The sequence below is a fragment of the Achroia grisella genome, unplaced genomic scaffold, assembly GCF_030625045.1.
Source record: "Achroia grisella isolate CSIRO2021 unplaced genomic scaffold, CSIRO_AGI_Agris_v1 utg1110, whole genome shotgun sequence".
Classification (NCBI taxonomy): Eukaryota; Metazoa; Arthropoda; class Insecta; order Lepidoptera; family Pyralidae; genus Achroia; species Achroia grisella.
Genome location: NW_026712580.1, coordinates 196,806 through 212,280, shown reverse-complemented (window position 1 = coordinate 212,280; position 15,475 = coordinate 196,806). Strand labels below are relative to the sequence as shown.

The 15,475-nt window shown below is 36.4% G+C and overlaps 1 protein-coding gene across 1 annotated transcript; it reads left to right on the top strand.

Annotated features, from left to right (window-relative positions):
• Window positions 1–2,718: 2,718 nt before the first annotated feature.
• On the top strand, window positions 2,719–3,756 carry LOC131849368 (uncharacterized). Its single transcript, XM_059199442.1, has one exon. The coding sequence runs from the start codon at window positions 2,909–2,911 to the stop codon at window positions 3,659–3,661; it is 753 nt and encodes a 250-aa protein (XP_059055425.1). The 5' UTR covers window positions 2,719–2,908; the 3' UTR covers window positions 3,662–3,756.
• Window positions 3,757–15,475: the final 11,719 nt, after the last annotated feature.

The following is a 15,475-nucleotide window of genomic DNA, read 5'->3' as shown; positions in this document are numbered from 1 at the left end:
ATGTCATAGGAATTGGCAATAATTCAATATCTAAAGTTGAAGAAAATTGCGTTATAAAATTGACTTCTATAGACAAATTATTTAATGTTACTCTTTCTTGCTTAGTAATGGAACAATTAACAAGTGAGCTTCCAAAATCACCTATTAATATACGTAACCTAAATATACCCAAAAATTTACAGTTGGCGGATCCAACTTTTGCGCAACCAGGCCCTATTGATGTTTTAGTTGGAGCTGATATCTTCTGGAATATTTTAGGCCGTAATCAACGTTCATTAGGCTCTAATAACCCTAAGCTTCAACAAAGTAAATTCGGTTGGTTGATTGCTGGTCCTATACAGACAGCCACTTATAACTATAATATTAATTGTAATCTTGCTAAATGTATAAATTCATCTTATGATTTAGAAATCAACAAAGCTCTCACAAAATTTTGGGAAGTTGAGGATATACCACAAAGAACACTCATGTCAAAAATTGAAGAACAATGTGAAAAACATTTTGAAGCACATACTCGTCGTTTAGAATCAGGTAGATTTTGTGTACGACTACCTTTGATAGATACTCCCGATTGCTTAGGGGATTCTTATAATCTAGCTAAAAAACGATTTCTTTGTTTAGAGAAACGTTTTAGAAAAAATCTTGCATTAAAAACAGAATATTCCAAATTTATTAAAGAATATGAGGATCTTAATCATCTGTCTGATTCTGCTGTTGTTAAACCAAATCCGTCATATTTTTTAAGCCATCATCCTGTCTATAAACAGCAGAGTGAATCCACTAAGCTTCGGGTCGTTTTCGACGGCTCAGCTCCCACCTCTTCTGGATACTCCGTCAATGATCTTCACATGGTAGGCCCGAATGTTCAAGATTCACTTTTCTCCATATTGATTAGAGGAAGACACCATAAATACATATTGACCGGTGACATCGAAAAGATGTATCGCCAGGTACGTGTCGATTTAGAAGACTGTAACTTACAGTTAATCTTATGGAGAGAAGATGAGTCGCTGCCTATAAGAACTCTACGATTAAATACTGTCACTTACGGAACAGCAAGTGGCAGCTATTTGAGTACGAGGTGTCTTTGGCAAGTGGGTGAAGAGTGTGGGGACGATTTAATTAAAACTATAATACAAAATGACTTTTATGTAGATGACCTTTTTACTGGTTGTAATGACGAAAATCAATTGCTTTACATAAAAAATCATATTACTAAAACATTAAATGAGTCTTGTTTCAAATTAAGAAAATTTAAAACTAATTCACCTATTATTTTAAATAGTTTAGAACCAAATGCTCAAGAAGTTTTAACTATAAGTGAGTCCTCCAATACTTTAGGATTGGGATGGAATCCAATCACCGATAATTTGAATTTCCCTGTAGTTATCAATACCGTGTCTCAAAATATAATGATTACAAAGCGTTCAATAATGTCAAATTCATTCAAAATTTTTGATCCGTTGGGTTTATTGAGTCCGTGCATAATTCAACCTAAAATGCTTTTACAAAGACTTTGGCTTATAAAGATTGATTGGGATGAACCTGTTCCCCAAGAAATTAAAAATACTTGGGATGAAATCTGTAGGGGTATTAATAGTTTACCTACATTACAGATTCCTAGGTATGTACTATGTGACTTACCAAATATTGTTGAAATGCATTCTTTTAGTGACGCGTCACAATGTGCCTATGGTGCTTGCATTTATATAAGATCTATAGATAGTAACAATCGAATCACAGTTAAGTTGTTGTGTGCCAAATCAAAGGTGGCTCCTCTGAAGCCAGTTACGATTCCACGTTTGGAACTTTGTGCAGCTTTGCTTGCTGCTAGGTTATGTAACAGTGTGATAGAATCAATAAGGCATAAACCAACGCGTCTAGTGCATTGGTGTGATTCCAGTGTTGTCCTTTGTTGGCTGAATAATAATCCTAGGCAGCTAAAAACATTTGTCGCTAATCGAGTAGGAGAAATACTGGATTTGACAAATCCTTCTTGTTGGCGATACGTACCCACCTCGGACAATCCAGCTGATCTGATTTCCAGAGGCGTAAGTGCTAGCCAGCTTAATGATTTGAAACTGTGGTGGTCCGGTCCTAGTTATTTATCATACGATGAGTCCACCTGGCCTACACTAAAACCTAATATTCCACATGAAATTCCAGAGATAAAGGTTAATTCTGTAATTACTTCTGAGGCTATAGTAAATTTTGAAAGATTCTCTAAATATTCTAGATTACAAAGATCATTTGCTTATGTTATGAAATTTATTTTTTATTTAAGAAATCCAAAAAATAAAAGATCGAATGTACTTACTTTTGATGAATTAAATGATGCTTTTTACAAATTATGTTCTATTGCACAACAACAATCATTTCCATTGGAATATGCATTATTGTCTAAAAACAAAACAATACATACAAAATCTAAATTTTATCGCTTTCTCCTTTTATGGACAATAATGGCCAGATTAGAGTAGGTGGTAGAATAGATGCTGCTAGTTGTCCATATGAGCAACGGCATCCTATAGTTTTATATGCTTCTCATCGATTTATGAAGCTTTTATTTGAATTTGAGCACATCAAAAATATGCATGCTGGTCCACAATTATTATTATCGGCTATTAGACAAACAGTTTGGCCTATAAACGGGAGACGTCTAGCTCGTACTACCTATCATAAGTGTGTTATCTGTAGGAGAGCACAGGGTGATCTTCCTTCACATAGACTAAATCCTGATTTTCCGTTTCAGTCTGTAGGCTTAGATTACGCAGGACCATTTAACATACTAAATCGTAAAGGACGTGGCTCTAAATTAATTAAGTGTTATTTATGCCTATTCGTTTGCTTACGCTATAAGTGTATTCACTTAGAGGCAGTAAGTGGATTATCCAAAGATGACTTCTTGATGACTCTAAGAAGGTTTATAGCACGCCGCGGCAAGCCAGTGGAAATTTTATCCGATAACGGACGCAATTTTGTTGCTACGGCTAGCGAGTTAAGTATATTTTTAAAGACTAATGAAGTACCTCTATCTAATTTTGCATCTGGAGAGGGGATAAAATTTTCCTTTATCCCAGCTTACGCTCCTCATTTCGGGGGAATCTGGGAGGCCGGGGTAAAGTCCTCTAAGCATCATATTAAGCGCGTTATGGGCAATAGTCATCTTACCTTTGAAGAAATTTCAACATTGTTTGCTCAAGTGGAAGCGATTCTTAACAGTCGCCCATTGTGCCCGTTATCCTCATCTCCTGACGACTACCATTTCCTATCCCCAGGGCATTTTCTGATTGGAAGACCCCTCTCAGCGCTACCATCACCCATGTTGGAAGATATGAATCCAAATGGACTCAAGCGATACGAACGACTAGAGCAGATTCGACAGCATTTTTGGCAGCGGTGGCAAAAGGAATATGTTGTGGAGCTGCAGCAAAGAACTAAATGGAGAATAAATTCCTTTAATCTGAAAGTTGGTGACCTTGTCCTGATTCAAGAACCGTCAATTCCTCCATTGGCATGGCGTCTTGAGCGTGTGGTACGCTTATTCCCGGGACCCGATGGCGTGTGTCGTGTAGCTGACATTAATACTACGCGAGGCTGCGTACGACGAGCCTTAACTCGACTGTGTCCACTACCAACTGATGAAGAGATGAACAGTTAAAAGACTTGGGAGTCTTTCAACGGGGCGGAAGATGTTAAAGCCTGATAAATTTCTATAGCAAAACCGGCTAACTATCATTAATATTACATTTTACCGAGGCGTCATATTTATTTATTTTTTACTACCTGTTACAAAATTATATTCACTCATCAAATTCACTTAGTCACGAAACTTGCATACTGTAAAAGCTTATCGAAATACAAGGATATTTAATTACTTTTTGAGTATTTTTATTGCTCCACGTGTCTGTAAGGACACAATAGATTACTGCTATTGAGTAAAAACAACATACGCATGACTAGGGCCCTCACAGGACACTGCAAATTAAACAAGCATATGGCTAAACTAGGCCTATGCACGACAAGTATCTGCAGATTCTGCCAAACTGAAGAGGAAACGCCGCTTCACATCCTATGTGGTTGTAGCCCACTCATGCATAAACGAAATATCTCCTTTGGAAAGTTTACACTCTTTCCCGAGGAGATAAAAACGATCGCTCCTAAGAATAAGAGCACAATAGATCTATGTAGGTTGCAGTGCTACAGGTGCTACACATCTGACAATAGCCCAAACAATCCAATAAAAAAAGGGGGTAGTTTTAAACCTCACCACGTATCACCAAGGGGGGGGGGGGGGGTTAAAACATTTAAAAAAAGATCACGTGTGAATGGACGGCCCCTAATTTCACTGCATAATTTACACCCAATGACCGAAAAAACTTACGAAGTAAGCTACTTGGCGGCTAAAATTGGTGAGTCTGAGGTACCCACATGCATGGCATGCTAGTTTGTCCCCTGTGTTATACAAAAAAACCCACGCAAATGAGTCTTTTTACAGAGACTTCTTAAAGTCGGTTCCTTCATACTGCTTTCTTGATATATGATAGCGGCTTTTGTATTGATTGCCGCATGCATTCTCATGTAAAGTGTGAATACTGTAACTACCATATAGTAATTTTAAGTAGCTAAAATATGGTCGAGCGCAGTGATGGTTGGCTCATCCGTCATACTCGTGAACGAGTGCTGTTTGTAGGGACTGGTCTGCTCTTATCACTACGACTGATTTAATATTATTGTATATTTATATATGACCCAAAAAATGAGTGCTGGTTGGTAGTTTGTATTCACACGTTTCGACTTGTAAATGTAAACTTACAAGGATTATCTAAAAGAGCAACACACAAGTTTCTTGCTCGTTCTTCTTGTGATGAGACAGCTTTCCGAACGAGTGGTAGATAAAAAACAAATTGTTATGACTATTCAAAAGTGCTTAAATTAAGTTTATTTTAATAAATGATTTTCTATTCTATTCTATTCTATTCACGGTCTATAATACCGACTTCAAGCTGAGAGAATCATGCTAACGTGGATTGTCTAATAACTAGCATTATAAGAGACGATATCAACCTATTAAAATATCGTAAAAGTTTATCTTCCCTAGAAAAATTCCTCTAAGCACGTTATCCGGGAGCGCCGTCGTAATTGCGAAGAAGTAGCTGATAGACCAAGAGCCCGCGACGGCCAGACATACGTCTTATTAGTAAATGTGAAAGTTCTTTTTTTTTCTTTTTAAATTTAGGGACTTTTATACCATCTAAGTACATGTCAGTCCCATTGTACTCTAAAACTAATCACTCGATTACCTCACCAGTGAACAAATTGCCTTAGCCGCAGTGTTTGAAGGATCGGCTAAAACAGTTTGTATGGCACCATCATCTAATATATTTATTTCATGGTCTGACGTTATTCCATGTCGTAGACTCTCGTTCCTGAGTGAAAGTTCTTGTATTATATAATAATATAGTTTGGGGGGGTCCGGCGGGGGGTTGAAACTATACTAAGTGTCTGGCAATGAGCAGCGCAAGTTATAATACTGCTACGAACAATATATGGAATATATACCAAAGGAATTACCCTTAAATAAATTCAAAACAACTGTTAAATCATATTTACTGAGCAAGGCCTATTACTCACTAAACGATTACTTGAATGACGAGCGTGCATGGCAATAGTTGTTCATGCACGGGATTTTCATTTAATGTTAGACATTGACACCTATATAAATATACATTGTAAATAAACTGGCTTTTAAAAAAAAAGTTATTCAATTGAGTTTCTTGCCAGTTATATACTGTTTCTTGCCAGTTCTTCTCAATTGGATCTATATACCGAACTGGACGGTAGGGAAAAAAATTATAATGTAAAAACTTGACGTTCATAAGCGGCTAAGGGTAGAAACTAGATGAATAAATGATTTTTGAAATTTGAATTTTATGAAAAACTGGAGTTTCTTAAAATAACGAAATTTGATATGAAAACTTTTACACCTTTGTTACCTGTTACCTGCCAAAGGAACCACGATCTAGGTTTCATGTGTTGGGATCGTTCCTACCTATGTAGGACACAAGTACAAGATCTTTCACATTTACTAATAAGACGTATGTCTGTCTGTGTCGTGGGCTCTTGGTCTATGAGTTTGTTGCTTATTTTCTTTACACAATCGGTATTGAAAATTTGTTCGTAGAATTATAAAATAAATTGAGAAGTGTTTAAAATATTTGATCCATCTTGATGGTCAGTTGGGTGAAAGATGTTGAGTAGTTGGTGAGGTATTCAATAGGATTTGTGACCATGAATTTATGGTTAGAACTGAAACTTCACATGAAACAAATGTGTGTATAAAAAATAATATAGCACTATACTATCCAGCACACCGTTTACGTCCGATGGTCGCGGGTTCGATTCCTCGCATGGCACAAGCATTTGTATTCATGAGTATGATTGTTTGTATCGGTAGTTGATAATAATTTTTTTAATAAAAGTTTTGAATTCATTCTTATACATTTGTTCCATAGCCCCACCGACCTCGGTGGTCTAGCGGTCTAGCACACCGCTTTACGTCCGATGGTTGCGGGTACGATTCCTTGCACGGCACAAACATTTGTATTCATGAGTATGATTGTTTGTATCGGTCTGGGTGTTTTCTATGTATAATATGTATGTATTTACAAAAAAAATATCTATGTATATGTATCAGTTATCTAGTACCCATAACACAAGCTTTAACTAGCTTAACTTGGGTCTAGATGGCGATGGCGCTGTGAATTGTCCTGAGATTATTATTATTATATTACAGTTATAATCAAATTACTGACATGCCCTGATTTCTGATGGATTACGTGTAACGTACCCAAGCAACCTTAAAGAGAAAATAGTTAATATTATGAACACGAAAGTTTACTCATTAATCATTGGAAATGAAATTTAACTTAAATATAAACTTAGTAATTAAAATTATGTTATACATAATATATTTTAATAATTATAATAGCTGTTATCTGTACTGTTAACGTGGTATTACATTATTTTTTTTTTACCATAGACTATCATACGACATACTCGTGAACGAGTTCTGCTTGTAGGGACTAGTCTGCTCTTATCACATCAGCTCTTATTACTTAAAAAACTAACTTAAGCTGCTAAGCTAGACCCAGCAACAAACCATCGAGTACACGTTTAACGTGAATATGTATTTTCAAACTTTATTTTAGCTGTGCCAAATATTATGTTATCTGTGGCTGTGCTGTATCACTGCCCTATGTTTATAGGACAGTAACAACAATATTTATTGATACAAAGTAATCTTAGCCCATGCCGTTATTACGATCCGATATTCCGATGGAATGCGAACATTTTTCATGCGGATTACTCGCCCAGTTTCAGTTCTGGTGCCAAAGTCATTATGTTGTACATTCTGTATGGTATTCGACTCAAGCTTAACTCATATATATTGTTGGAGGAGACAATATTGAAAGACTGATATTAATACTGCTCTAGATACAGTATTGGTTTGTAGAAAATATGTTAGACCTACAATAAATCACTGGCAGTTTTTTTTTTATTCAAATAAACTTAATTTAAGCACTTTTGAATAGTCATAACAATTTTTTTATCTACCGCTCGTTCGGAAAGCTGTCTCATCATAAGAAGAACGAGCAAGAAACTTGTGTGTTGCTCTTTTAAATAATCCTTGTAAGTTTACATTTACAAGTCGAAACGTGTGAATACAAACTACCAACCAGCACTAATTTTTTTGGGTCAAATATTAATATACAATAAGATTAAATCAGTCGTAGTGATAAGAGCAGACCAGTCCCTACAAGCAGCACTCGTTCACGAGTATGACGTATTAGCCAGTGACCATATTTTAGGGAGTCCAATGACCCGGCTCACCACGCCTTCATGTCTCGACATTTTAGTGAGCATGACTACTCATTCCACTCGACCACGTCATAGCTACTTAAAATTACTATATGGCAGTTACAATATTCGCACTTTACATGAGGATGCATGCGGCAATCAATACAAAAGCCGCTACGCTATCATATTTCAAGAAAGCAGTATGAAAAAGAAATTATAACGTTGTCCGCAAATAAACTAATTTATGTAAAGTCTCGATAATTATTTAAAAAACCAAGTTTCCCGTTTCTCTTGTGATGTGACAGTTTTCCGAATGAGCGATGGATTAAAAAGTAAGTAAGTCTATTCAAAAGTGCTCAAATTTAAGTTTATTTGAATAATTCTATTCTATTCTATTCACGAAAGTTACCGAATACATTGAAGGCCCAAGCATTAGCTGAAGGCTGAGGCTCGGTTATATTTGCCTTGGATCCCGTATTACGTGATCAATCAGCGACAATAGAGACCAGGATGAGCAGATCAAAGTTTTAAATTCAAATCCATCCTTGCCCTCCTCACTCCCTCCACCTCCACAGAAGGTGGTAGTGCTCTTTTGTGATACATTGTCTTCGCTGCTCGATACCTCCTTTGTGTTCACACCCCTTTCATAACTTTAGGTGCGATGGACGCGATCCTGGTTTAATCTCCACTTTGCGTAACTCTCTTTTGTTTGAGGCACTTTAATTACTTTTTAGTGATTAGGTGCGAAACAGAATGGAGACTAACGTAAGTAGATAAGGCTCTAAATCGATGGTATAATATCGAATACAGTCTTACGATATAGTAAGCAAAGTGAAAAATCTTTTACATTCTTTTTTATTTAAGTTAGATGGCAAAATAAAAAATAAATATTAGAGTCAGTAAAAAATCTTAGAGATGTGCTAACTCGTAATAAACATGACTCGAGTTATGTAACTCGAGTTGACTCGAGTTACCTGGAATAAAAAGTTTTTTTTTATTATTTCGAACAACTCTAATGTTTTTGGGCGCAGCTAGCCTTGAAAGCTTCACCGAACTATAGGGGGCGAGTAGAAATGGCACTTTAAAGCCGCGGAAGGACTTATAGAACGCATAATCATTTTATTGATAACATAATCGGACGAATATGCGAAAAAAAAATGATAACGACCTCAAATCAATACTGAAATATTTGTGACGAAGTGAAAATTGTATGATATGAAATGATCGGAAAATTTCATGTCATTGTCAGTTTGATAACAGAATCATGCTCTCGCTCTTTCACTTGATTCATTCATTTACCTGTTGAATTCTTCCAACTCGAGTTGGCAGAATTCAACTCGAGTTAACTCGAGTTGACATATCTTTTATTTTCTTTTTTTTTAATTTAGATGGAATGAATTATAAAAATATTAAAACATAAAAAACAAATCTTGAAACTTTTCAAAGTTCTCTCCTTATATTTGTAATGTATACAGTATATATTTACATCTTATATTATGTTTATCTTTGTATCCTACGCAAGAAAGTTCAATTACGGTACAATTCAAATATTACCTGTATCTTTGTATTTAGTATCTGTACTGTGTGTGTACCTGTATGTTTTGTGTAGTTTGGGTGTATATCTGATTACTTGGGCATTATTTTTTATTTATATGTAACTATCTACTCGCCCTGACTTCGCCCTGGTGTACATGTGTCATATATAAGCCTTCCTCTTGAATCATTCTATCTATATAAAAAGCTGCTAGAAAATCCGTTGCGTAGTTTTAAAGATTTAAGCATACATAGGGACGGACAGACAGCGACAGCGACTTTGTTTTATACTATGTAATCATTGTAAAATTTATCAGAAATAATATTTTATTATTTGCGTAAGCCTATCAGTGGCTTACTATGTTTTTATTTTACGAGCGTGCATGGCAATAGTCGTTCATGCACTGGATTTTCATTTAATGGTAGACATAGACACCTATATAAATATACATACATCGCTACCAAATTCTGCAAGAAAGTTCTCCGTAAATCACGATTTGTTCACATAAACCGAATCGGAGCCAAACTTGTGTCACACCCATCAGGTAGTAAAGCTTTTTGGTCCTTAGCTAAATCAGTCGAGTCAAATTTTTGCAGAAATTCTCTTCCTCCCTTGCTAAAACCTGACGACTCCCTAGCCCATACAACTGTAGAAAAGGCAAACCTTATGGCATCTTACTTTGCTGCTAATTCTAGGTTGGATCCCGGTAACAGCATACCACCTCAGTTGCCCACTTCCAATTGTAATTCAAAATTCAAAATTCAAAATATCTTTATTCATGTATTATGATATGTCAAATCTACCGTCAGTTCGGAATGATATCGAGATGAGAAGAACTGACAAGAAACTCAGCTCGTAATTTTTTTCAAATAATAGTGGAACATGTTAATACAGTTATTAAAATTCAAATTTGGGAGAATAGAGTGACCACTATGCCGGAAATTCACATTCACCAAAAGGAAGTTCTCAAAGTACTACGCAGTTTGGATGTGAATAAAGCCATGGGGCCTGATGGAGTACCAGCAATTGTACTAAAGAATTGCGCAGCTGAACTTTCTCCTATACTGACACGTTTATTCCGTTTGTCCTATTCAACTGGAATAGTACCCATCTCCTGTGCTTGCATATATATTCTAACTATCGTCCCATTGCTATTACATCCGTAATTTGTAAAGTTATGGAGCGTATATTAAATAACCATCTTTTAACGTACCTAGAACAATGAGCTCCTCAGTGATCAACAGTACGGATTTCGAAAAAACAGATCTACTGGCGACCTCTTAGTGTACGCTACGCATCAATGGGGAGAAGCTATTGAGAAATATGGTGAGGCTCTTGCTGTATCTCTTGATGTTTCCAAGGCGTTTGACAGGGTTTGGCACGATGGACTTACAAGCAAACTTCCCTCCTTTGGTATCCCTAATAGTCTTTGCTGCTGGGTTTCGAACTTTTTGAAAGATCGTTCGATAAGGGTAGTCATTGACGGCTGCTCTTCTGACCTCTTTAACATCAATGCCGGGGTGCCTCAGGGGTCCGTTCTTTCCGCTACATTATTTTTGCTTTATATGAATGATGTGCTTAAACCCGGAATCCTGGGGTATGCTGACGATAGTACTATTTCAGATAGGTACCTGCTTAATAGTAGTGCCGGGGGGCAGAGTTATAACGTCATTTGATTCGGCGAATAGATCAGAAGCTACAGACGGTATCTGACTGGGGTGATGCTAATCTCATGAGATTTAATGCTACAAAAACCCAAGCTTGTCTTTTTTCCACAAAAAAGAACCCCTTTAACCTATCTCCAACTTTTCGAAATGCATCTGTCCCGGTCTCTGACCATCTCGATCTTCTAGGTTTAACAATATCATCCAACCTAAATTTCGGGGCATATATTGAATCTAGAGCTAAAACGGCATCAAAAAAACTGGGCGTCCTCTCAAGGGTTAGGAGATACTTCACGCCTGGACAGCTTTTAACGCTATACCAAGCACAAGTCCGATCTTGCATGGAGTATTGTTCCCACTTATGGGATGGATCCGCTCAGTACCAACTTGACGCTTTAGACTCAATCGACAGACGAGCAAGGAGACTTATCGGGGACGAATCACTTGTAGCTAAGAGGCTTCAAAGTCTTAATCACCGACGTAAAGTAGCTTGTCTATCGGTGTTCTATAGGCTCCATTTTGGCGAATGTGCTCAAGAACTGCACAACCTCATTCCTCCAGCACCGTTCCATCAACGTACAACAAGACGTAGAGAGCGGCTCCACCCCTACACTATTGACATCCCAGCTGCTCGAACTAACCGTTTTGCATCATCTTTCCTTATGCGAGCAGCTAAGGAGTGGAACTCTCTACCAGCGTCTATTTTTCCTGCCTCTTACAACATTGGGTCTTTTAAGTCAAGAGTGAATAGGCATTATTTGAGCTTGCGTGTATGCTTAGACCACATCATCACTTAACATCATGACAAACGCGCTCAAATTATGATATAAAAAAAAAAAAAAAAACATTGTAAATAAACTGGCTTTAAAAAAAATCAATTGAGTTTCTTGCCAGTTCTTCTCAATTGGTTCTATATACCGAACTGGACGGTAGGGAAAAAATTAAAATTATAATGTAAATAACTTGACGTTCATAAGCAGCTAAAATGTCCTACATGAATAAATGAATTTTGAACTTGAATTTATAAATCATCATCATCATCATCATCATCAGCCCACTGCAGTCCACTGCTGAACATAAGCCTCTCCCAAGGCACGACACTGGGCAAGATCTTCAGCCCTTCTCATCCAGTTACTACCCGCTAAATTATAAATACTTAGATACATCCAATTGAGAAGAACTGGCAAGAACTGTTCTTCTCAATTGGATCTATTTAGTAAAGTATATATGGACGGTAGGGAGAAAATATTAGGCACATTGATTTTAGAAGAAAAAGTCTAATCTATTACATTTAAAATAAGTAATCATGTTGCTAAATAACAGTTGATGTATAAGTCCAGTCACAATTAGTGATTAGTATTTTAACAGATTTAATTTTGTATATGTTTTTTGCTACTATTGTTCTATTGTTTACTCTTCTGTATATTGTTTTATATTATGTATGTTATTTAAATATAGAGATGTAGAGTGTCTCAAATGTAATGGATTGAGGGACCGTATTAGGGTCATTGATTTTAGAAGAAAAAGTGTATTCCATCACATTTGATATAAGTAATCATGTTGCTAAGTAACAGTTGATATGTAACGTGCAACTGATCGGAACTAGAATAAATTATATTTACTGCTGTATATCTGTAATCCACTGAATATCTCCAACAGAAAATTATAATATAAAAATTTTGACGGCTAGAAATGAGAAACTAAAATATCCTACATAAAAATAATCTCAGGACAATTCACACAGCGCCATCTAGACCCAAACAACTACCCCGTAAATACATACATATTATACATAGAAAATACCCAGACGGATACAAACAATCATACTCATGAATACAAATGTTGGTGCCGTGCGAGGAACCCGCGACCATGGAACGTAAAGCGGTGTGCTATACCGCTAGACCACCGAGGTCGTCATGAATAAATGATTTTTGAATTGCCAAGCATTTATGAACAAGTCGTAACTCCGTCCGTTGCTTGTCTTGTCGAATATAATGTCTATTTCAATAGACTGGTAAAAGCTTTCATAAATATTCTGATATCTATATATATAAATAAAATTGGAGTGTCTGTTTGTAATATTGAAATAACCGTTTTTTTACTACAGGCCTAATGAATATAAATACGGTACATCAAAATATATTTTTTACAATATTTGTCTGTCTGTTTGTTCGTGCTAATCTCTGAAATGGCTGGACCGATTTTAACGGGACTTTTATTGGCAGGTAGCTGATCTAATAAGTAGTAACTTAGGCTACTATTATTTCAGAAAAAATTTTTTTAGAAAAATAAGTTCGATTCTATGCGGACAAAGTCGCGTATACAGCTAGTCTATACATATAAATAAAATTGGAGTATCTGTTTGTAATATCACAGATAACATAATATTGGTATAACCGTTTTTTACTACATGAATATGAATATATTATTTAAATAATATTATTTAAAATTTTTGTCTGTCTGTCGGTATGTTTGTTCCGGCTAATCTCTAAAATGGCTGGACCGATTTTGACGGGCCTTTTTTTGGCAGGTAGCTAATGTAATAAGGAGTAACTTAGGCTACTTATATTTTAGAAAAACAAATTATATTCCACGCGGACAAAGTCGCGTGTACAGCTAGTCGTAAATAATCATATTTCAATGCCGTTTGCTATCTAGCGACACTACGAGGCAGTGCCTTTGTCCCGGCGCTGGAGTTTTGATATGGCCATATTCAACAGTTTCCAAACTCGAATGAATGCTGTAAATTGAACGTAACAGATAAGATAAAATATATTCTGTTAAATATAAATAGAAATAGAAATAATCTTTAGTCAAATAAACTCATTACAAGCACTTTTGAATAGTCATATTTTGATTCTACCACTCATTCGGAATGCAGATTCATCACAAGAAGAATGAGCGAGAAACTTGTGTGTTGCTCTTTTTAACAGACTGTTGACAGACTGAAATATATATTTAGGATTTTCAATAAACGATAGTGCTGAAAAAGTTAAAAATGTAACTGTGGAAGACAGGTTGATGCGGGAGAATGTAAGAATGTTAGGGATAACTGCCAAAGAGTGGAAAACACTTCCAGCTTTTGTGTTCCCGGAGTGTTAGGGAAAATACTCTCTGCTACCAAAATGTTAGGGAAAGTACTATGTATATATATAGGGAAAAATATGTGGAAGCGTCTGTCGCGTACCTGTATGGTTCTGCGGATTTCTTGGGCTTCAGGGTCTCGAAGATATCTTCGCTAGCTTTCCAGTTTCACAGTAGGTTTAACACAGTTCTAATTTATTTTAATTCACAACACAATGCGCGCGCGCGTCATGGCCGCTGTACGGTCAGTTCAGTACTGGAGGTAAGGGAGCGGGAGAGAAACTAAACGGACTCTAATATAATAATCTGTGCTTACGATGGTACAGGGTAGATTTTGAACACGGAGAAATACAACAACCGGATTCTTCAAGTCTATGGTGAATAGATATCTTCTGGGTAAGCGCACTACATCCTAGGTCTTGCCATCATTTACCATCAGATGAGGTAAGACCAAGCGCAATCCCATTATTAATAAAAAAAAAAGTTTAAGTTTTAAGTAGAGATGTGCTAACTCGTAATAAAATTGACTCGAGTTAACTCGAATTGAAATTCAGGTAACTCGAGTTAACTCGATCAACTCGAGTTACCTGGAATTAACAGTTTTTTTTTAATTTTTCGAACGATTCTAATGTTTTTGGCCGCAGCTAGTTTTGAAAGCTTTACCGAACCATAGAGAGCGAGTAGAAATGGCACTTCAAAGCCGCGGAAGGGACTTATGGAACGTAGCATAGCTGTAGGTCAACTTCTCCTATTTGAGAGCTATTTTTTTAATATGATTCAATAACGACCACGTGTTTTCGACATATTAAAAAGGAATCCGAGCAATTTTTACATTTTACACTTCTACTCACTGGCGATTCACTGGTGGAAATCATCAAAATACTTTCTTAGGGGATGCCTACGTCATAGTAGCTTTATGCATACAAAGTCTCAGCCCGATTGGTTTAAAATTGACAAAGTTTCATACAAACTTTCATCCCCTATTTTATCCCCTTGGGGGTAGAATTAATCAAAATTCTTTCATAGCGGATGCCTACGTCATAACATCTATCTGCATGCCAAATTTCAGCCCGATCCGTCCAGTGGTTTGGGCTGTGCGTTGATAGATCACTATGTCAGTCAGTCATCTTTGAGTTATATATATTTAGATGACTAATGACTATAAAGCCAGCGATAGATTGTAATGTTTTCTCCAATGACTTGTCAGACGACTTGTTACTATTTTCATAATTTTAATATCTATACTAATATTATAAAGCTGTAGAGTTTGTTCGTTTGAACGCGCTAATCTCAGGAACTACTGGTTCGAATAGTTTTTTTTTTGTGTTGGATG